Source organism: Myxocyprinus asiaticus, chromosome 9 (genome assembly GCF_019703515.2).
Source record: "Myxocyprinus asiaticus isolate MX2 ecotype Aquarium Trade chromosome 9, UBuf_Myxa_2, whole genome shotgun sequence".
NCBI classification, from domain to species: Eukaryota; Metazoa; Chordata; class Actinopteri; order Cypriniformes; family Catostomidae; genus Myxocyprinus; species Myxocyprinus asiaticus.
The window spans coordinates 1,722,769-1,746,883 of NC_059352.1; the positions used below are offsets into that span (position 1 = coordinate 1,722,769).

Below are 24,115 nucleotides of genomic sequence, written 5' to 3' on the forward strand. Positions count from 1 at the left end.
ACCATATCGAGATATAATTGTGCAGATTAAACCTTGCAGACACTGAATAAAATGTTTTTTATTTATTTGTTTCTCATATAGTTGGTTCGTGATAATGCAGATTTGCGCTGTGAACTTCCAAAGTTGGAGAAACGTCTTCGTTCTACGGCTGAGCGTGTTGGGGCGCTGGAGGACACACTGAAAGACACTAAAGAAGGAGCCATGAAGGACCGTCGGCGTTACCAACAGGAAGTGGAGCGCATCAAAGATGTCATGAGAGCCAAAAACCCGTTCAGACGACCTCATGCGGCTCTCATTGGTCAGTCGAAAACCCATGTTGATTAGCTATTTTTGGGTTGGTAATCTTTTAATAGCTATTTAATATGTAAACAAATAGCAAAAATAACTATTTTCTGATATAGCGTTACTGTAAAGACTTCTACTGTTTAATTGTGGTCACATCTCCCACCCCTATGTAATAATATTATAATGCTATGGATGTGATTTATTTTTTTCCCTCAGCCAAACCGATTCGTCCAGGACATTACCCCGCCTCTTTATCTGTCAATCACATGTTTATGCGCTCCGGGGATCAGCCAATCACATTCAGCAATGTGATGTTCAGCAGCGCCAGTCAAAAGCCCAAATCAACTCCAGCAAAAACCGACTTCAGTCAAACCAGCAAGTGAGTAACAGTGTTTATGTGTATGTTTGGATTATAGTCTCTGCCAACTGATCTCACATCAGTGTGTTATTCATGATAAAAACAGAGCGTCAGAAGACGAGATCACAGTGAATCCTGCTAAATCCTTGAACTCCACTCTGAACATCACCAACGGTAATTCAATCAAGCAATTATATCTTTATATAATTTAAATAATTTCCTGCCAGTCATGAAACTGTACTTTGTATTGACACTTTCATTGCAAAATGCCACAAAGCCAATTTGTACTTGTGTTTGGAGCTTGGAGCATCTTTTCAAACATTCATACTTATTTTCACAGGAAACGCCACCGACATGAATGATAACAGGTAAACCTGCATGTGCGCGACTGTAAACAGCACACTGCATACTGTAATAACCTCTAACTGACTTCTGAATCATCATGGGCTGATCTGTTTTGGTGTAGCATGACGCTCAATGTCGACCAATCAGAAGATCTCCAACATATTCGACAAGAGAAGCCTTGTCCATAATACTCCAGTGGTTTAATCCATGTCTTCAGAAGTGATATGATAGGTGTGGGTAAGAAACAGATCAATATTTAAGTCAATTTTTACTATAAATCTCCACTTTCACTTCCACATTCTTCTTCTTTAGTTTTTTGGCGATTCAAATTCTTCATGCATATCGCCATTTACCATCATACTTTTTTGTTAGTGAAACAAACAGAACAAAGTTTACATTTCATTTTTAAGTATTCTTGTCTCATATCAGATTGAGTGAGCAACACAGGATATTAACCGTGATTTATTTTTTTCTCTTTCTCTGCAGGCAATTCATACTTCAATACTGAATTCTGCTTTGTACCTTTTGCATGTTGCCTGAAGTTCTCAGTGACGTCCACTCGACTTTATTCTTTAATTTAACTCAGTTTTCACAGAGCCGTTAGACACCAGTGTGTGCCGTGGTTGAGAGTGACATCACACACATGACCAGCAATTGGCGTTGTTGTTTAGTTACGTGCAGGGATGTCTGAAAGTCTGAGACCACTAGTGAAAATTATATTATCAGCATAAAAATTTTTTTTTTTTACATTTACAAATGTGTATGACTGTTGTAGTATGCAAGGAAATCTGAAGAGTTCACATGATCTATGTCACAAATTTACTTGCATGCCTTTAGTAACCTAGAAATAGTGGAGAATCTTAAATATTTCTTATTCAGTTTAATTCTTCTTTAAAATGTCTATTTTTACTTCATGAAATGTTTACATTGCAAAGTCACATTTTAAGAGATGAGCAGAAATTGAAGTTGATATGAGATTTAAAGCATTTAATACTAATGAAGACAAACCATTTGATAGTGTTAGTAACTGTCAACATCTTGCGATCACAAAGAGTGTCATGACGAAATTCTGTAGCTATTTTTATGTAGTTAACTATTACATAACTATTACTGTAACTATTTTTATACTCATATTTATATGACAGAGTAGCATTATGTTGGCCAGTGTATTTGGATGCGCAGATTTATATGCATTATTTATCTCTGTAGCAGTATTGTTGCATAATTTAAACATATTTTATTACTCAAAAAGTGTGAGAACTTAATGAATTCAGAAAGAATGGTAAAGAGAATATATATATATATATATATATATATATATATATATATATATATATATATATAAATAGAAGGGAAAAGAGGATAAAAGTCCATTCTAAGTAGACTGGATTTGTTTTTTAACCCTCCTATGTTATTCGGTCATTTTTAACCAAGATACATTTTCCTAATTTAATAAGAATGGTTTCCTTTATCTGAGCAGTAAAAGACTTGGTGACTTTTCCTCCATTTGCCATTTTAACAAAAAATAAATAAATAAATAAATGGGCTTGATTCAACAAGTCTAAGAGGTCGTAAAAAAGAAGCGACACCTTTGGTATTTGTGGTCAAAATTGACCAACCATTGAAAATGTGTTACACCTGAGACTTTTGCCCTAGTGGCCACCAGAGGTCGCTAGGTGTTTATGAGACTTTTAGTTTGAAGTTTAGTTTACCTTTTGTGTCTCTGTTCCTAGTTCCTGCCCTGATTGTTCCCAGCTGTTTCTCATTTACCTTGTTTGCCCCAATGTATTTAATGTCCTTGTGTTTGCTTGTGTCTTTGTCAGTTGTTTCCTGTTATCCCCATGGATGTGACGTTTGTTCTGTTCACGAGTTTTAGTTTTGTTCCTGTGTTTTTATGTCACACCTGAGACTTTTGACCTAGCGACCTCTGGTGGCCGCTAGGGTAAAAGTCTCAGGTGTGACAAAATGAATGGGAAAGAGCAAAAAACAGAGCAATTTTTTTTATCTGTCAAATACAATCAATAAATCAGCCACAATGCAGAAAAAAAACCCCAAAAATTACAGGGTGAGACTCTAAAACATCCTCAGTGCAAAACATACACACCCACGCACACACAGACTGTGTCTTCTCTTTGTAACACCATGGTCAGGTTTGATTGCAAGCATAATGACATTAACTGCAAAAACTGACATTTCAAATACATTTTAAAATGCTAAACTTTGACAAATAATAGTTTGGTAATGTCTACATATATACCCAAATGCATATCTTGTGATAAACTATAAAATTAGGTTACAATAAGCCATCAGACTACACAGTATGTGTCTACAGTCATCTACTGGCTGTTACTGGCATGACATGATTTACAAGTCATGTTATTTATATTTTGTTCACCAGATGGCAGCAATGGCCTCCAATTTATGTCACATTGTCATATTGTCTTCATGTTTCAACTTATAGAAGTGTAGGTTCTGAATTTTTATTTTTTCAAAAATTTGCTTTTTTGTCTTTGCAAGTGAATGGTAATATTTAGACATGTACATGTAAATAAGATCAAAATAGCATAAAATCCCAAAAGAAATGCATAATTTATTGTTCTTACTTCAAGGAAGAAATGGTATCATTATCATCATAAAAAAAAGGGTTACATATCTAAACCTTCCGGTCAAAAATGACCACGAATACCAAAGGGAGGTGCCATTTTTCAATACCATAGGAGGGTTAAATCAGGGCTTTAAATGCATCAGAAATAAGGTTGAGTTTGAGAAAAGATACACACATTTTCTGAAAATTTCTGTGTGTTTATGGTCTGACCTTTGACCTCTTTACACATCCTGATCTGTCAGTTAGGATGAGAGGAACAAGTCAGATGGCAAGAATAATATTTTTTGATGGTGCTGAAGGTATTTATAATGCACTAAAATGCACTTTATAATACCACTTATATTCAGCTGTATGATCTTTGATAGTTGTATCTGCTGTTGTAATATATTATAATGCGTACCTAGTGATGGTTACACCTTAACTTTATTAAAACACATGCACAGTGTGTTATTTCATGTGTATATATACGTCAAAGTTTATAATGTCTTATAATGCATTACTCTTTCAAATTTACCCACAAATGGGTAGTTTAGGTGATATACATAACTGCTTTTACACTTGAAAATATATAATGCATTATGATGTGTATTATAAGGCATTATAAAGTGTGTTTTTACATCCTAAAATGTCCAGTTTTGAACTTCCTGTGTGGGCAATTTTCTAGCCGCTGTAACATCCTTCCATCAATTCTCTAATGAGAAATCGCACTGCTAAAAATCTATTTCTATTTCAATAAAAATATCTAAACATTCTTAAAATAAGATACATTTACTTGAGAAGCAAAATGGCGCAATATATTTTGTTTTGTTTGCAGAGAAATCTAACAATGTTTAGTTACGTTTATGCTTATAACGAGAAACAAATATTTGCCAATGGGTTGAGAAAAAAACTCGATTTAAAGGGAAAACCAGATAATTTTGATTACCCCTTTGGCAAATAGTTGTATCCCCTTCTAAACATAAACCGCACCAAATTTGGTGAGATTTCTCTGAAAACAAGACATATCTCATGCCATTTTTGCTCCTCAAGTCATTTTTCCTTGTTTTAAGGACGTTTAGGTATTTTTACTGGAAAATAAGACAAAAAACAAAACAAAAGATTTTATGCTCTTGTCTGATTTAAAAGAATAATAATAAATAAAGGTTCTGTGCATTCATGCAAATAATAAACTTTGTAAATGTATAGTTAAATGCTTGAATGGCACATGTGCGGTGACATGAGGATGTGTTTTATTATTTAATTGTCTTTTTGTTGCACTTTGTTGTATTTTGTTTTAGTTGTGCATGAAGGACAACGTACTTTCAAGCAGAAGAACTTGAAACATGTTTCAATAAAGAGAATCCAGTTCACGTGACTCTCGGAGTCTTAATTCTCAACGAATAAATGGATAAGTCACACTTAAATGTGTGAATATGATTGCAGTAGATAACAAAATATGAAAGCAAGTGCAATTCAAATGCTAACTTCACTTTTCTGAGTCATTTTTGCTCTTGACTTTTAATCAGCTGGTGTGGCAGTGATTTTTTTGGGATGTAAGAAGTCAGTTTCTTTTACTACTTTTTGGAGCCACTGTATAAAACAAATAAATACATAATATTAATATAATGTGTTTACTCTATATTAGAGCGGTAAAGGGCAATTTCAGTTTAAGTCATAACGTTGATACAAGTCAAGAAGGGCATCTAAAACACATAAATTTACTGGTACACAACAGAATGCAGTCATGCAACTGTTATTACTGTCAAGTGAAGTTCCGATGACATCAGGGTCAATAGGGCAGAATTCAGTGCGTAAACAAATCGATGGTAGTTTTAACAGGGTACTGGGGCAAATCTACAGTACTTGTGATGGTCACAGAACAAAGATCACACAGATCTTTACATGACATGACAGTCACAGTCTTCAGACTTCAATCAGGAGTTTGGGACAAACACAACATCAAGAGGAACTCGTGAAGGTGAGTTGATGTTTAAGAGTCTGAGACACTATCAAATCATCATTCTGTATTTTGTGGATCATGTTCATTTATATTCAATGATTATAATCAGATTTTGAAGCCTGTCATTAATAGATCTGGTTCTTCTCAAGGTTTTAAGACATTAAGGCCTGACATTCTGTAAAGCTGCTTTTAAACTATGTGTATTCTAAAAAAGCGCTATCAAAAATAAAAATGACTTGTATTGACAAGCTATCCAAATAACATTTCACCCCCCAAAAATAAAAATAAAAACTATAGTTTGCATAAAGCAAATTAAGCCTATTAGTACACTTTTTCATATTTTTTATATTTTTACATTATTTTCATGACTATTAAACACATTTGCCTCACACATACTGTGTATATATATATATATATATATATATATATATATATATATATATATTGATGTATAATATATATTATTAAGGTTTATGCATGTATATTTTATAACAATTCCATCCAATCAAACTGAGTAATATTTTATAATATATATATATATATATATATTAGTTTTATGGTATAATTTGATGGAATTTTGTTATGTAGTTGAAAAGAGTAGTTCTTAAAAATAAGTTAAAATATGTTTTTGAGTGTATATATGATTATCATGGTTGTTTTGTACTACATTTAGGTAAAGGGAATATTCTTGTAAAGCAATTTTTACTGCAATATAGTTAAAAAATAAATATGTATGACAGTAACAAATATTTTAAGAGAATCCCCATTGAGAATTAAGAGAATAATAATACAATTAATATAAAAATGTTAAACAATTTGTAAGGAAAATGTTCTTAATTGTCATGAAAATAATGTTAAAATTCAAAAAAGCTTAATATTCTTAATATAATTTGGGCTGACATTTTTTACATCAACCTCTAAATAAGAGTGCTTTGATATATTTAAATGGACATTTTTATAAAACATTTCTTCAATAAAAATGTTAAGACAACACATTGAATTGATAAGCTTTTAATATTATCTTCCACTTTATATTTATTACCCATTGCAATGTCAGTAATGTCTTTGAACTATAACATATTATTGGCCCACTTCAAATTTTGTGTACTTCTTCATGACACTAAAATACTATATGTTAGTATTCTGCTGATCAAATCTGAAATATAACTTATCTTTAAAGATAAATCAATGTATCTGAGATGTATGTAGGAAACGCACAGTTGAGTTAAACACTGAGGTTACTGTCGGTCATGACGCTGTCTACATGTGCGTTGTGTGAAGTGAACGCCCCCCTCCTCACTCAAACATTATCACTATTTACATTCACTTGTGCAACATTCGTTTTACTGACTACAGGGAATATATCACAGGTTACCTCAGGTCAACACATTTAAGGCACAGTTTGAAAATATATAATCAATGTATTAGAATGTCTATAATGTTCCACAGGGAACTTTTTATTCTCTAGTATTAGTGCTTTCATGATCCAAGAAGCCAAAACACAGATCTGAAGACCCCAAAATATACTAATATGAATTAAAGTATCTGAATCCTATTTTAGGCAATGCTGATTACTATACGGCAGGTCTCGGAATATAAAACTCTTTTGTCTGCCTCAGACATATTAACCAGCTTCTAATCAACTAAAACCCCTCAGAAACATCATGGCAACATATGAGACGAGCAACAGCGTTGTGCATCGCACAAGTGCACGAACACCTGGTGAAAATCAGCTTCCATCAGAGAACGGCTCCATCAGACGCAGTGAGTTTGCACTATATCTCATTATTACTACATAAACTAAGGTTTGAAGACAGTTAACTCTTTTAATAATGTTGATGTTTGCTGTGCTCATGTGTCTGTCAATCTACAGATGAGAATTTGAATGATGTGAGGGACATGACACAGCGAAAGGAAGACATGGAGGTAAAGGTTTTTAGCTGATAGCTCTATTCTGAGATGAATGAGTAAACAAATGTTGTACTTTTATCCACATTATTTGAGTGTTGACACTCTGTACGTGTGTTTCTAAACCAGAGAATCAAAGCCGAGGTGATCAGACATGTTAAAGACCATCTGAATGAGGTGCTGGATCGAGCGCTCACAGATTCAGTACAGTCTCTCTCCCAAAACACACAAACACACACTGATGAGAAAAGAAACTGCAGCAACAGGTGAGAGACTCGGTGATGTCACATCCTGTAGAATTAACTTTGTCTTGAGGGCTCTTCTGGTAAAGCTGAAGGGCTGTTCATTAATATACTGTATATATTTGGATTTTCAGGCACAAACTGGAGCAGGGGAAGGTGTTTGTGGCCAGATGGTCCCTGCTTGAGTAAGTATTATTAACGGTGTTTTAATAAGTTAGGGATAATGTACAGTCAGCCGGTCATTATTCCAAAATAAAACTTGAAACTCTTGCATCACCCTGAAGGGGTTCATTTTACAATAATGTCCAGTTGACGGCTCATTATCCCGCTTATTACACGGCTACCTACCAAATTAATAAATAAATAAATATACATGCAATATTAATTTACCTTGAAATGATGTTATTCTGTGAGAAGAAAGAGACCAGAGAGTCTTCAGAAACAGCTGAATTCCACCTCCGGTTTGCATCAGAGTTCTGTTGGTGTTTATTTTGCAAAAATGACCGCCTGACTGCTCATTATCCTGCTTATTACAAGACTACTTGCCAAATAAATCAATTAATGGACATTAAACATTGATTTGAGTTGAAATTATTTTATTAGCTTACTTCTAGAAATCACAGAGTGATACGAGAAGTAGATTCAGTATTATTACATTCAATGTTATTGTGCACAATAAGACCGGGAACATGTATTAAGAAAGAAAACTGTTGTTACGTGACACTTACCTATACATGATGAGGTAAAACCATCCAAACGCTTTGAAAACTGCAAATTTTGACTTCTAAGACATTGGTATGGCATTCATAAATGCTACACGATTGATTAAGATTGAAATCGCGGGGCCTGGGGTAGCTCAGCGAGTAAAGACGCTGACTACCACCCCTGGAGTCGCGAGTTCAAATCCAGGGCGTGCTGAGTGACTCCAGCCAGGTCTCCTAAGCAACCAAATTGGCCTGGTTGCTAGAGAGGGTGGAGTCACATGGGGTAACCTCCTTGTGGTCACTATAATGTGGTTCTCGCTCTCGGTGGGGTGTGCGATGAGTTGCCGCAGAGAATAGTGTGAAGCCTCCACACGCGCTATGTCTCCACGGTAATGCGCCTCAACAAGCCACGTGATAAGATGTGCGGATTGACGGTCTCAGATGCGGAGGCAACTGAGATTCATCCTCCGCCACCCGGATTGAGGCGAGTCACTACGCCACCACGAGGACTTAGAGCGCATTGGGAATTGGGCATTCCAAATTGGGGAGAAAGATTAAAATTTCACGATTACAAAAGCTTGAAAGTCTTTGTTTAAAAATAGACTGCATTCAGCTCTTCAGTCAGCATTGTGTAAGCAAGCGGCGCCCTCTGACGGTCTGGACGGCATTTTCCATTATCCATTACACCACTATAGATCTTAAAAGGGCGTTTTGCTCCTTTGGTAACTTTTTATTTTTAATTGATGTGGTTGACATTTCCGTGGATTTGCCCAACATATGCATAGTATGAATTTGTGATGTTCTATTATATATAGTACAAACATGTAAAATGTGCGTTCTGTTGTTTTGAACTGCAAAAACAGAAGTGTAAAAATGTTTTACAAGTATAAAATAGCCTTTTTTTTTTTTTTTTTTTTTTTTTTTACATCAAGCATCATGCTATGACATTTAGTTATTTTTCAAAATATTTTGTATCTTTTTATCTTCTATTTATCTATCATTGTGGCTCTTTTTAAAACGTTGGCCTGTCATGTGTTCAATGGAAATTATTTATTGTTAGAACAAAAGCTTTTGTACCTCTTTGTACATTTTTTAAAACACAATTCCTGAGCAAAACAGTGATCTGATTACAAAATAAGGTAAGTGGCAAAATATCGCCCTCGGCATTGGTACTGGCCAATAGTTATTTGTTAAAATCGGTCTCAGCCATAAATTTTTATATTAGTGCATCCCTAATAAACAGCTTAGTAAATGATTACACAGAGATACTAAAATGGACCCAAGTGTTGCTTTGTTAGGGGATGTATGGATATACATTACCGGTCAAAAGTTTTGAAACACTTACTCATTCTTTATTATAATTTTTTTCACATTTTAGAATAATAGTAAAGTCATCAAAACTATGGAATAACATAAATGGAACTATGGGAATTATGTTGTGACTAAACAAAATCTGTGTTATATTTTAGCATCTTCAAAGTAGTCACCCTTTGCCTAGAATTTGCAGACATGTACTCTTGACATTTTCTCAACCAACTTCTTGAGGTATCACCCTGGGATGATTTTTAAACAGTATTGAAGGAGTTCCCATCTATGTTGGGCACTTATTGGCTGCTTTTCTTTATTATTTGGTCCAAGTCATCCATTTTTTTTAAATTATATTTTAGTTTTATAATGAAATAAATTAATATGTTGGCACAATTATATTTTTGTCTACAAAACTAATTTCAAACATTTAAGCATACGCCTTCAGATCAAAAGATTTTTAAGATCATGAGAAACATTTCAGTCAAGTGACCCCAAACTATTGAACAGTAGTGTATTATCCAGTCTCACCTTGGATCTGTCACAGAAAGAAAATGCCTTATTAGCAATGACAGCTGCTAAAAAGTTTATATTGGTATCTTGGAAGTCTGATAAACCTTCAACATAGTGTATAGTGTAAAGGGGAAAGTGAAAGGGGTTCTTCTATACAAAAAAAAATGTTATAATGAAAATTATGAAAAATATATATGGTTCACGTGTGAAAGAGGTCTGTATTAAGTTATGGAAGTATTTTAATGACGAATGTAGATGCAAAAAAGCATGCTTAATTGTAAAAATAAACTGAAAAATAAACGCATTGCATTAGAAATGCTTGCATTTTTGGGGCTTCAATTTAACATGGTTCATATTTTACTTGAAAAGATTGTGCACCAAATTTCATCATTAAAAAAATCAGTAATAAAATATTCACCTTCCAAAGTTCAGATCCAAAACTGATATATTCCATATTTTTTATCCGACAGGTCATATTCGTTCCATTATATTTACTGAACTTTGAAAGGTAAATATTTATAATAGAGTTTTTAATGATGAAACTTTGTGTGAAATGTTTTCTATTTAAATATTAACGGTTTAAATATACAGCCATGTCTAATTGCAGCCCCCCCCCAAAATGCAATGCATTTTATTTTTTTGTGTGTGTGGATTTTCTCCCCAATCTGGAATGCCCAATTCCCAATGCGCTCTAAGTCCTCGTGGTGGCGTAGTGACTCACCTCAATCTGGGTGGCGGAGGACGAATCTCAGTTGCCTCCACATCTGAGACTGTCAATCTGTGCATCTTATCACGTGGCTTGTTGAGTGCGTTACCATGGAGACATAGCGCGTGTGGAGGCTTCACGCTATTCTCTGCGGCATCCACGCACAACTCACCACGTGCCCCACTGAGAGTGAGAACCACATTATAGCGACCATGAGGAGGTTACCCCATGTGACTACCCTCCCTAGCAACCAGGTCAATTTGGTTGCTTAGGAGACCCGACTGGAGTCACTCAGCACACCCTGGATTTGAACTCGTGACTCCAGGGTTGATAGTCGACATCTTTACTTGCTGAGCTACCCAGGCCCCCCAAAATGCAATGCATAACATTTTTAATTCAGCATGATTTTTAGTATCAAAGACATTTGGCATTAATATAGTTCCATATTAGGTTTCTGGTGAGGAACGTGGTGTTTGATAACAGTTGTTTTCATCAATTGCATTTATGTGTGTGTTTGTTATATTAAAATAAAGTATATAAAAAAGAAAAAAGTTAATGGGGTCAATTTTGATGTCATGTTGACTTTAAAGACAGAGAATCTCTTTAACGTTTCCGTTCTCTCTCTAGTGAGCTGTTTGAGATCAGTCACATCAGGACGATCTATCACATGTTCATCGCGGCTCTGTTCCTGTTCATCATGAGCACTTTAGCAGTGGACTACGTCGACCAGGGCAGGTGTGTGACACTGTGAGAATGTGTAGCACGAGCACACTTTTCAAGCAAAACATTTGATAATAGGATAGAAACAACCGATCAACAACGACGCTTAAGTGTGACTCAAGTGAAAAAATACTTTTGTGGCTACTGCACATTAAAATGACATTAATACAGTATATCCAGCTGTGTTTGTTTGTATATTTCAGGCTGGTTCTGGACTTTGACTTGTTTGTTTACGCGTTCGGTCAGTTGAGTACTGTCATATGGGCATGGCTCCTGATGTTCAGTTATACTCTGCTCGGGCCATACCATGTTGTGAGTGTTTGGTGTGGACTGTACCACAACGGCCGCTGGAGGGCATCTGTATCAGTGGCATCTGCACTAATGCTGTGTGCCTCCCAGCTGAGCATGCTGGGAATATTTCCGGTGTATGTAGTTCTGCACTATCAGCTCCCCCCAGCATCACGATTCATCATCATATTAGAACAGGTAACGTTAATATACGATCAACATATATACACAAACAGCATCCAGGCCCATGTGTTTTACAATAGTTTCAAAGTGTAGAAATGGTTTTTGCAACCTATTTTACTTTTAATATGTATTAAGAAAGTAAATAGGGTCAAGTCTGATTTTATGTTGACTTGATAAATTAATAAATAACTAACTGAGTCTTTATAACATTGTGCCACAGTAATGCCCAGCAGTTTGTGCCAAGGGTTCATTTGGGGTTCAGGGTGAAAAGTCTACCCTGTGTAAAACACAGATGTACTCAGATCGAGAGGTCAAAGGTCAGGGATCTTTGTGGTCTCATAGAAAATCGACTCATTTTAACATTTGCATTAAATAATCAACTACATTTACAAGCTTGTTCGAGTGTGATGAAACTGTGCGATAGCTCAACTGATAGAGCGTTGCACTTGTGATGTAAAAGACCAGGGTACGAGTCCTGAAGAGCACACGAGTCCACACGTGAGCCAAAAGTGTCATAGAAGCACCACAAAATGACTAGGGATGGGACAATATGGTTATCTCATGATTTGGTTTGATATACGATATGAGGTACACAATTCGATATAATAACACTTGGATTTTTTGGAATGACAAAATATTACAGATTTTTTTTTTTATTATTTTACTTTATTTGTATTTTTTGGATTTTCTCCCCAATTTGGAATGCCCAATTCCCAATGCGCTCTAAGTCCTCGGTGGTGTAGTGACTCACCTCAATCCGGGTGGCGGAGGACGAATCTCAGTTGCCTCCGAGTCTGAGACTGTCAATCCGCGCATCTTATCACGTGGCTTGTTCAGCGCATTACCGTGGAGACGTAGCGCGTGTGGAGGCTTCACGCTATTCTCCGCGGCATCCACGCACAACTCACCACATGCCCCACTGAGAGCGAGAACCACATTATAGCGACCACGATGAGGTTAATCCAACGTGACTCTACCCTCCCTAGCAACCGGGCCAACTGGTTGCTTAGGAGACCTGACTGGAGCCACAGAAAATGTGTTATTTTCTAAAAAATTATTTGAGCAAAATGCAAAAAAAGAAATTCTCCCCAATTTGAAATGCCCAATTCCCAATTCTAAGTCCTCGTGGTGGCGCTACCCAGGCCCAGAGCAAAATGCACAATATAATTTCTCATCGAAAATGAAGTTCTTTAATACACAAAGTTTGCTCAAAGTTTAAATAATAAGAGTTTCTCTATCAGAAAAGATCACAAAAAAAGCTTTCAAAAATAGTGGGCTACTTTCAGGCTGATCAGATGCAGAACAATCAATAGAACTGAACAGAACCGGTCCTGAAAAAAGTATGTGAAAATGTATATTTATATTTGAATAATTTGTTTGTCATCATTATTATAATCAAAATTTTTATAAGTAAAAATACAAAAATTCTACATTATATCATTTAATATTATATTATGAAATTGTATATATATAATAATGATATGAGCTATCACTGTTTGAAATAATGTGTACAATTTACAAGTAATAACATTGAGTTTACATTCATTTGTATAAGAAACGCTAAAAAAGTTTACTGTCACTTTAAGAGTTCAACGAGCGGCCTACAGTGTTCCAGTTCAGTGAACATTAACGAGGATCTCGGTTACTTTAGCGCATCCATGCGTGAGATTAAAATTCATATTTCTTTTAACTTTTTTATCTGACTGTAAAGAACAGAAAGGATGCACATTATTCAATGAAAGCAGAGTCGCCTCATCTTTGATGGACACACATTACACGGAAGAAACGATACGCTTTAATCTCAAGCACTTGATTTTCCATGTATTCCAGTACTTAAAAGCTAAATTCAAGCACTTTAAAGGTGCTGTAAGTGATTTTAGCCGTTCTACTTCCATGAGACTAAGCCGTTGAATTAGCCACACCCCCTATTTCCAAAACCCCGCCCTCCAAAGATACCAAATGAGCTTTATTGAGACCGACATCGAGCAGAAATGGAAAAATAGCGCCCTCAACTGACAACTGTTATGAACAACATGGCATAAAAATGGCATTAAGCCTCAATAATTCGTTGCAACTACAATACTATGAGAACGCACAAAATGATTGACAGGTTGAAAGCGTCATTGTCCATGGGCACATTTTTGTTGGCTGTTTATAAAGTCTAAAGCTGTCACAGAGACCGGTGAGATATCTCACAACACTTATTTTAATGATATCTTTCAGGGAGTAGGAAAAGTTTTTTCGTACCTTTACATAATTGCTTACAGCACCTTTAAGGACCTTGTGTGAACTGGTAAAATCAAGTGATTGAGAGATTATGATGTTTGACGGGTCATTTCATTTATGATCACATGCACAGAAAACAATGTATTTCAAAATATCGAGTTATGCCACTAAATGTTTAAATTCGATATATTGTCCCATCCCTAAAAATGACGCAATTATGTTTTTCATCTCACGTTTGCTTTTTCTCACACTATCGGTTATGTTTAGGTTTAAGTTTTAGGGTAGAGTGGTTGGTTTTGTTGATTTAATCTGTTTGGGAGAACATTTAACTCGCTTTTAGCGTCACACAGTGGACATTTCACCTCAGAACTGCCGCAATACGTGTAATGAACCGCGTAATGTAATTTTGCAAAAATGTCAACACAGTCGTTGTTTTTAAATGCGATATGGGTGGGAAAAAAAACAATTGCGAAGTGTTTAAAAAAGATTAGCTAGGTAATAATTTTTTATTATCATGATCGGCTAAATGTGCATTACATCATATATTACAAGGCTACTTACAAAATAAATATAAATGGATTTTTTTTTTATATATATGTGCAAATAATTGTATTATGTGAGTAGTGAGAAGTGATACGAGAGACATTCAACACAGCCATTTAGCATGATTATACAGGAATATTTGAGTGCCACCACTGACCAATCACAATCAAGTACTCATTAAGACGTGTAATGAGGGATTTTAAGTGTGTGTTCTGGTTTCTCCTCTACAATGTTCCAAATCCTGCTTTCACTCCACAGATCAGATTTGTGATGAAGAGCTACTCGTTTATCCGTGAAACTATTCCCACCATTCTCAAAAACACACTGCAGAACGGTAAAGCTGTACAATATACTCATAAAACATGCTGGTTTACAAAGTGATCAGAATCAATTCTACAATTACCATGTTGAAATTAAACCTTCCTTTATTCCCTGATTTATCTTCATGATCTTAAATTATTGTAAACGTACTTTTATTATAATTCATTTTCTTTATCATGCCTACATAAAGCACTTAAAATCACCATTGCATATGAAATGTGCTGTATAAAAGTGTTCTGAACTAAACCTGTAATCGAAATGTTTTCGTTCCAGGTGAACCGCTGCGTTATCCGTCGCTCTCCAGTTATCTGTACTTCCTGTTTTGCCCAACACTGATCTATCGTGAGGTGTATCCACGGTAAACATCATACAACTGTATTACAAAATGACAAACTTACAAATCAATATCCTCACTGTTTGTTGTTCTCATACAGAAACACGTACATCAGATGGAACTACGTTGGCATGAACTTTCTAAAGGTGGAATTTTTTATTTGGTTGTTTCGCAACTCACAGAGTCGAGTGAATCTGTAGGGAACATTTCTGGGTCATCACCCCAAAATCAACAACAAAACTAAGATATTATATTTGGTAAAAAAAAAAGTGAAGCCAATTTTTTATTTTTATTTTTTTTACTTTGTAAGATATTTTTTAATGACAAACACATTTTCACAAATTCTTATTACCGTAGTAATCATGTTTGAACATAATGAAATTCAAAAGCATAAAGCATAAATGAAATTCAAAAAAGCGTTGATCTTTACAATTTTGCATTACAGTAATGAGAATGAGATTTTTTTTGGCTTCATTTTCTTTATGCAAAATGTCATTCCTTGTGTCTTTCTTATTGATTTTGGGGTGAGATGTGTCCCGGACATGTTCTTCACAGGTTTCATGAGATTTAATCCAGTCAGCTCTTAAAAACGATATCTTCTTACTGTATGTTTCCTGTTTCTTTCTACAGATCTTGGGCAGTTTGTTCTATCTGTACTTCATCCTGGTGCGATTGTGCATCCCTGTGTTTATGAACAAGAGCAACCAGCCGTTCAGCACACGCACACTCATACTGGCGCTCTTCCATGCTGTTTTTCCAGGTACACATTACACACACACAAAAACACACACACACACACACAGACACACAAACACACACACACACAGACACACACACACACACACACACACACAAACACACACACACAAACACAGACACTCACACAAACACACACACACACACACAGACACACAGACACACTCATACTGGCGCTCTTCCATGCTGTTTTTCCAGGTACACTTTACACACACACAAAAACACACATACACAGACACACGTAGACACACACACACGCACACACACTAACACACACACTCATACACAGACACACACACAGACACACTCATACTGGCGCTCTTCCATGCTGTTTTTCCAGGTACACTTTACACACACACAAAAACACACATACACAGACACACGTAGACACACACACACGCACACACACTAACACACACACTCATACACAGACACACACACAGACACACACACACACGCACATCACACACACACACACAGACACACTCATACCGGCGCTCTTCCATGCTGTTTTTCCAGGTACACACACACACACACACACACATACACACACAGACACACACAAACACACACACACACACACACACACATGCACACTACACACACACACACTAACACACACACTCATTCACAGACACACACACACAGACACACACGCTCACTAACACACACAGAGACACACACAAACACACTAACACGTAATACAAATAAAAGTTACTCCAGATAAAAGACAACAAGAACATGCTTGTATTTTTAATTTTCAAAGAATTAAATTAGACTTATTATCCAGCTTTGAAACTGTACGATGTACGATTCTCATAATTATTCATGAGAAGGTGTGGCCTTAACCAAAGACGGAAGATTGGGCCGAAGTGCATTTGCATGGTACAAAAGCACGAAGTTGCATGTGACCGACAACTCTGAAATGTTTGTTTGCAACAGAAAAGTGTCACATGGACGAGGGCGTGTTTTAAATACAATATTTAACAGTTTGACATTTATTTGTGCATTGAGAAATTACATTTAAAACAGAAACCAAATGCCATGTGTAACATGGCTAGATGTTACATAAAATATTTAAAATACAGACCACCCAGGCTGCAATTTTAAAATTTACAAGTATAATTAGTTAAATTCGCACTAGTTATTGCATTTGGCTCATTGGTGATGTAATCAAGTCATGTAATCCATAAAAAAGTAACTATTATCTGATTATGCACATTATAAAATGTAATCCAATTACAAGTACTTGAGTTTGGTAATCTGATTACATAATCCAGATTAAATGTAATCTGTTATTACCCATCTCCAAACGGTGGTTTTCTCATCTCTCAGGTATGCTGATGTTTATGTTGGGCTTTTACGCTTTTCTTCACTGTTGGCTCAACGCTTTCGCTGAGATGCTGCGGTTTGCTGATCGGATGTTTTATAAAGTAAGTGGCTTGTTTTCTCTCTTCACACACAAATGCACGACTGTCATGATTCTCATCAGTTTAAAGTGTCTCGTCTCTGTTTGTTTGATCAGGATTGGTGGAACTCGACCTCTTTCGCTAATTACTACCGCACGTGGAACATCGTTGTGCACGACTGGCTTTATTACTACGGATACCGAGACTTCCTCAGGGTGAGAAATTACTCGATCTGACTACATGTGGGCAATCGTGAATGTGTGTTTAAGGTTTTAACAGAATTTGACAGATACTGATGATTCTCTTCTCAATCTTTAAGCTGTCGGGTCAGAAGCTTCGTTCGGTGGCCACACTGTCTGTTTTTGCCGTTTCCGCATTAGTGCATGAATACACCTTCACCATGTGCTTTGGATTCTTCTATCCAGTGATGTTCTGTACATTCGCCGGAATCGGTGGTAAGAGGTTTTGTGATGTCATAGAGAACAATTATAGTCAGGCTAATTATCCACAAAAAAAGAACGCTTTTACAAAGAGTGAAATATAAACTCTGTTCCAAAACCGCTGTCAACTACCTACGATTCTAACTGTTATGGAACATATTTAGTGTCAAATTAAAAACAAATAACAATAAACGTTTCAACGTTTCTTCAACTTCAGGCACTTTTAGCACTGTGGACTTCTAGAAAAAAAATAATTATTTGTCTACTAACAATGTCCAACATTGTATGTACATGCATCACAGGAGATTTATGTCATTTTTGTTGTGAAAATTCCCACCACAGTGTCATTTCCAGCACATCTCAAATTCTGTATTGTGTTTAAAAGAATTATGTGGTGGAAATGATGCTGATGGAAATGACATTTTATGTATCCTAAATACACACAATTAAATCATATTTTCACACTGTCAAAATTACAGCTTGATTGGAAATGACGGCCAATGAAAAGTGATACAGTGCCCTCCATTAATATTGGCACCGTTGGTAAATATGAGCAAAGAAGGCTGTAAAAAAATATGCATTTATTGTTTATCCTTTTGAAATTTCATTCAAAATATTCACAAAAATCTATCCTATAATTGAAGTAAAATAATTGAAAGGAGGGAAAAATTCCATAATTAAAGAAAACATTTTCTCCAACACACGTTTGCCACAATTATTGGCACCCCTAGAAATTCTCATAAGTAAAATATATCTGAAGTTTTTATTTTAGTACACTTGGATGACTAGGAACATTAAAATGTTCAGCCATGACTTCCTGTTTCACAGGGGTATAAATATGGGGTAACACACAAGCCAAATTCCCTTAGTCATCCATCACAATGAGTAAGACCAAAGAATAAAGTTAGGATGTGCGGCAAAAGTTTGTTGAGCTTCACAAAATGGGAAGTGGCTACAAGAAAATAGGTAAAGCATTGAAAATACCCATTTCCACTATCAGGGCAATAATTAAGAAGTTCCAATCAACTGGAGATGGTACGCATCAGCCTTGAAGAGGGCGTGTGTCTATATTGTCTCCACGCACGGTGAGGAGGATGGTTCCAGTGGCCAAAAATTCTCCAAGGATCACAGCTGGAGAACTGCAGAAATTAGAAAAGTCTCCAAAACTGCAATCAGACGTCACCTACATCACCATAAGTTGTTTAGGAGGGTTTCAAGAAAAAAGCCTCTGCTCTCATCCAACAACAAACTCAAGCATCTTCAGTTTGCTAGACACTACTGGAACACTACTGGGACCGGGTTCTATGGTCAGATAAAACAAAAATAGAGTTTTTGGCAGCAAACATCAGAGATGGGTTTGGTGCACACAGAGAGGTAGCCATATGGAAAAGTACCTCATGGCCACGGTTAAATATAGTGGTGGATCTTTAACGTTGTGGGGCTGTTTTTATGCCAGAGGTCCTGGACATCTTGTTCGGGTACATGGCATCATGGACTCTATCATATACCAACAGATAAAAAATCAAAACCTGACTGCCTCTGCCAGAAAGCTTAAAATGGGCCATGGTTGGCTCTTCCAGCAGGACAATGATCCAAAACACACATCAAAATCAACACAAAAATGGTTCACTGACCATAAAATCAAGGTTCTGCCATGGCCATCCCAGTCCCCTGACTTGAACCCCATAGAACACCTGTGGGCTGAACTGAAGAGGAGAGTCCACCAGTGTGGGCCTCTGAATTTGAAGGATCTGGAGAGACTCTGTATGGAGGTATGGTCTCAGATCACTTGCCATGTGTTCTCCAACTTCATTATGCATTATAGGAGAAGACTCAGAGCTGTTATCTTGGCAAAGGGAGGTTACACCAAGCACTGAATAAAAGGGTGGCAAAAATTGTGCCACACATATATTTGACAAAAAAAAAAATATATATATATATATATATATATATTTTTTTTTTTTTTTTTTTAATAAACTCGTGTTGTGTTTGCAATTGTTTGTTATCCATTATAGGATAGATTTTTGTGAATATTTTGAATGAAAGATCAAAAGGATAAACAATAAAGACATATTTTTTACAGCCTTCTTTGCTCATATTTACTAAGGGTGCCAATATTAGTGGAGGGCACTGTATGTCCCTTGATTTTTCTTTGTTGTGTCTCATATTTCATCAGAAGCATGCTCGTCACTGACACTTTTGTCCACTTGGTTAACAAGTACACTAACATTTGACAAAATTTTATTAGGGGCAAAATTGTTATGTGTGGTAGAAATGACGTAGAACTATGGGATTTTGGACAATCTGATAGAAATCATTTTCACACAATAAATATTCAAATAGATTGTTTATTTTACTCTTTGTTTAGATGATCATAGTTTTAAACATGCAATAATTTGTATTTTCATTGTTTAATATTGAAAGTCTGGGACACACTTTATATCAGGTGTCTTTAACTACTATGCACTTAAGCATTTGATACTGTATAAGGTACGTATTATGTACATATGTGTTGTTGTATTGTATTTACATCTAAAGTACCTACATTTAATTACATCTCTAGGTACACTGTTAACCTTACCCCTAACCCCGAACCCTACCCGTACCTCTACCTCAGTAGCAGGAAATGTGAATATTGTGAGAATTTTGCAGAACAACATGTAGTTAAACAATGCATACATTGTATTGTAATGTTAGAACATTAACTCAGCAAAAAAAGAAACATCCTCTCACTTTCAACTGCTTTTATTTTCAGCAAACTTAACATGTGTAAATATTTGTATGAACATAAAAAGATTCAACAACTAAGACATAAACTGAGCAAGTTTCACAGACTTGTGACTAACAGAAATGGAATAATTTGTCCTTGAACAAAGGGGGGCTCAAAATCAAAAGTTACAGTCAGTATCTGGTGTGGCCACCAGCTGTATTAAGTACTGCAGTGCATCTCCTCCTCATGGACTGCACCAGATTTGCCAGTTCTTGCTGTGAGATGTTACCCCACTCTTCCACCAAGGCACTTGCAAGTTCCGGACATTTCTGGGGGGAATGACCCTAGCCCTCACCCTCCGTTCCAACAGGTCCCAGACATGCTTAATGGGATTGGGATCCGGGCGCTTCGCTGGCCATGGTTGGGATTGCCTGCAATGACAACAAGCTCAGTCCGATGATGCTATGACACACCGACCCTCCACCTCCAAATCGATCCCGCTCCAGAGTACAGGCCTCGGTGTAATGCTCATTCCTTCGACGATAAATGCGAGTCCGACCATCACCCCTGGTGAGACAAAACTGTGACTCATCAGTTAAGAGGACTTTTTGCCATCCTGTCTGGTCCAGCAAAGGTGGGTTTGTGCCCATAGGCGACATTGTTGCCGGTGATGTCTGGTAAGGACCTGCCTTACAACAGGCCTACAAGCCCTCAGTCCAGCCTCTCTCAGCCTATTGCGGACAGTCTGAGCACTGATGGAGGTATTGTACGTTCCTGGTGTAACTCGGGCAGTTGTGTTGCCATCCTGTACCTGTCCCACAGGTGTGATATTTGGATGTACCGATCCTGTGCAGGTGTTGTTACACGTGGTCTGCCACTGCGAGGACGATCAGCTGTACTTCCTGTCTCCCTGTAGCGCTGTCTTAGGCGTCTTACAGTGCGGACATTGTAATTTATTGCCCTGGCCACATCTGCAGTCCTCATGCCTCCATGCAGCATACCTAAAGCACGTTCACGCAGATGAGCAGGGACCCTGGGCATCTTTCTTTTGGTGTTTTTCAGAGTCAGTAGAAAGGTCTCTTTAGTGTCCTAAGTTTTTATAACTGTGACCTTAATTGCCTACCATCTGTAAGCTGTTAGTGTCTTAACGACCGTTCCACAGGTGCATGTTCATTAATTGTTTATGGTTCATTGAACAAGCATGGAAAACATTGTTTAAACCCTTTACAATAAAGATCTGTAAAGTTATTTACATTTTTACAAAATTATCTTTAAAATACAGTGTCCTGAAAAAGGGACGTTTCTTTTTTTGCTGAGTTTAGTAGTTAAAGACACCTAATTTAAAGTGGGACCAATTTCTGGGTCTGAAACAAGGCTAAAACAGTAAAACCCATACATAAAAGACATTTGAAAAGTACCAAAAAATAAATGATGAAGGCCTGGTTAAAAGTTTCAGTGCAAAAAGTTTAAACAAATCCAATAAATAGGCATAAATGTAGTAATTTGTATTGTTCTTCTCATCAGTGGTGTTCAACTTTGCCATGAACGACAAACGGAAGAGTCCGGTGTGGAACATCATTATGTGGATGTGTCTGTTCACTGGTCAGGGCATTCATGTTTGTCTGTACTGTTTGGAGTGGTACGCACAGATCCACTGCCCGCGTACTGGGGTAAGAATTACTCTACAACCAATAATACAACACTGCATCATGCTCCTGTTACTCAACTGGTGGAGCAGAGCGCTAGCAACACCAGTGTCACGGGATTGATTCCAATAGAAGCATGCACTGATTAAATGTATAGCTTAAGTGCACTGTAAGCCAAATGTATAAATGTAAGGTAAATATATGCATCACTGCATTACCCTCCCCAGACTCTCCAGACACACTATAATAAAAACTCTTGTGCTTCTGTGATTAACACATCACTGTTTGATCGTGAAGTTTTAAAGAGTTTGATGATTAAGTACCATCCAGGATTACATGAACACAAAGCCATATGTGCAATTGAAGAATACACTGACAGATGGTTTAAGACATGCTTATAGCTCAGAGACAGAGAAGAGCGCAATCTAATGAGAGAGGGTTCAAAGATATGAAAGGATTGCAACAAGCATGCCAATAAAACGACTTGATTGCACTGCAAGAGAATAGTTCTCTACAAAAGTGTAAACAAGGTTGAGTACGTTGACAGAACTTTCATTTTCGGTACTGTAATTGTCATATTGAAAAATCTTTTCATGTTTATATTTCCATGTTCTTTAAACAGACAAGCTTCTGGGAGCTGGTGACACCAAGATCATGGACATGTAGTTACCAGTGACGACACATCACTGACCAGCTGAACCAAACACTCATAAATGAGGAAAGCTCATAAAGAGTCTTGCCAAGAGAGCTGCCGACCTTCAGCAATATTTCCTGTTAAATGCCTGTGTGCTTTGCGAGGGATACCGATAAACGTACAGAGCTATTTGTGACATGATATATACAGTATAAACGCTGGCCGAATCGAGAATGAGAAATGTCTTGGTGAATAACGAATATGCTACAAACATGATGAAGTTCTGAGATGGAAATTTTACATTGTTATATACACTTCAGGCTTAAAATGTAGCATATCAGCATTCCTAGAAATGTAGCCTAGTAGTTTAATTGAATGCTGATTTTATATTTGTGTATATATGTATTGTAGATTTCAATTAATGTAATGATGCACATTGTTAAAAGTAAAAAAAAAATAAAAATTTTGACATTCAAATTAATTGTTGCATTTTAAGCTTACGGAATACACCACGTAACACTTCCAAATCAAACTTTACTGACATATAACTGTATTAGATTAAAGGTTCAATACAAGTTAAGCTCAATCGACAGCATTTGTGGCATAATGTTGATTACCACAAAAATTATTATTTGACAATTTGGAATGCCCAATTCCCAATGCACTCTAGGTCCTCGTGGTGGCACGGTTACTCATCTCATTCCGGGTGGTGGAGGACAAGTCTCAGTTGCCTCCGCTTCTGAGACCGTCAATCCGTGCATCTTATCACGTGACTCGTTGTGCATGACACCGCGGAGACTCACAGCACGTGGAGGCTCATGCTACTCTCCGCAATCCACGCACAACTTACCACACGCCCCATTGAGAGCGAGAACCACAAATCGCTACCACGAGGAGGTTATGCCATGTGACTCTACCCTCCCTTGCAACCGGACCAATTTGGTTGCTTAGGAGACCTGGATGGAGCCATTCAGCACACCCTGGATTCTAACTCG

The 24,115-nt window shown here is 36.7% G+C and overlaps 2 protein-coding genes across 5 annotated transcripts in view; both read left to right on the top strand.

Moving 5' to 3' along the window:
- The window catches only part of LOC127446582 (kinesin heavy chain-like), a 53,621-nt gene extending 48,686 nt beyond the window's left edge, over positions 1–4,935 (top strand). For 2 of the 3 annotated variants that reach the window (XM_051707611.1, XM_051707613.1), the window contains exons 24-29: positions 82–298; positions 502–664; positions 750–817; positions 984–1,011; positions 1,110–1,225; positions 1,475–4,935. In XM_051707611.1, coding sequence (XP_051563571.1) covers positions 82–298; positions 502–664; positions 750–817; positions 984–1,011; positions 1,110–1,176 — 543 coding nt within the window. In that variant the 3' untranslated portion in view covers positions 1,177–1,225; positions 1,475–4,935. The remainder of the gene's footprint in view (positions 1–81; positions 299–501; positions 665–749; positions 818–983; positions 1,012–1,109; positions 1,226–1,474) is intronic. The other variant, XM_051707612.1, reaches the window with a different exon arrangement.
- A 511-nt stretch (positions 4,936–5,446) lies between these two features.
- On the top strand, positions 5,447–23,597 carry LOC127446012 (sterol O-acyltransferase 2-like). Of its 2 annotated transcripts, none has more exons than XM_051706609.1 (16): positions 5,447–5,550; positions 7,190–7,296; positions 7,406–7,458; positions 7,570–7,706; positions 7,817–7,867; positions 11,538–11,645; positions 11,834–12,116; positions 15,129–15,204; positions 15,465–15,549; positions 15,626–15,671; positions 16,156–16,285; positions 17,617–17,714; positions 17,807–17,905; positions 18,010–18,145; positions 22,365–22,510; positions 23,109–23,597. In XM_051706609.1, the coding sequence occupies exons 2-16, from the start codon at positions 7,197–7,199 to the stop codon at positions 23,160–23,162; spliced, it is 1,602 nt and encodes a 533-aa protein (XP_051562569.1). In that variant the 5' UTR covers positions 5,447–5,550; positions 7,190–7,196; the 3' UTR covers positions 23,163–23,597. The 2 variants fall into 2 exon arrangements, with proteins under 2 accessions (XP_051562569.1, XP_051562570.1); XM_051706610.1 differs by having other exon boundaries at positions 5,457–5,550; positions 7,152–7,296.
- Positions 23,598–24,115: the final 518 nt, after the last annotated feature.

What these genes read in the sequence shown, in the direction of transcription:
- LOC127446012 (XM_051706609.1), top strand. Translation starts at nt 7,197, where the DNA reads ATGGCAACATATGAGACGAGCAACAGCGTTGTGCATCGCACAAGTGCA. An exon ending in TCATCATCATATTAGAACAG is followed by an intron (nt 12,117 to 15,128) that starts GTAACGTTAATA and finishes TTCACTCCACAG; the next exon opens with ATCAGATTTGTGATGAAGAG. An exon ending in GATACCGAGACTTCCTCAGG is followed by an intron (nt 17,906 to 18,009) that starts GTGAGAAATTAC and finishes TCAATCTTTAAG; the next exon opens with CTGTCGGGTCAGAAGCTTCG.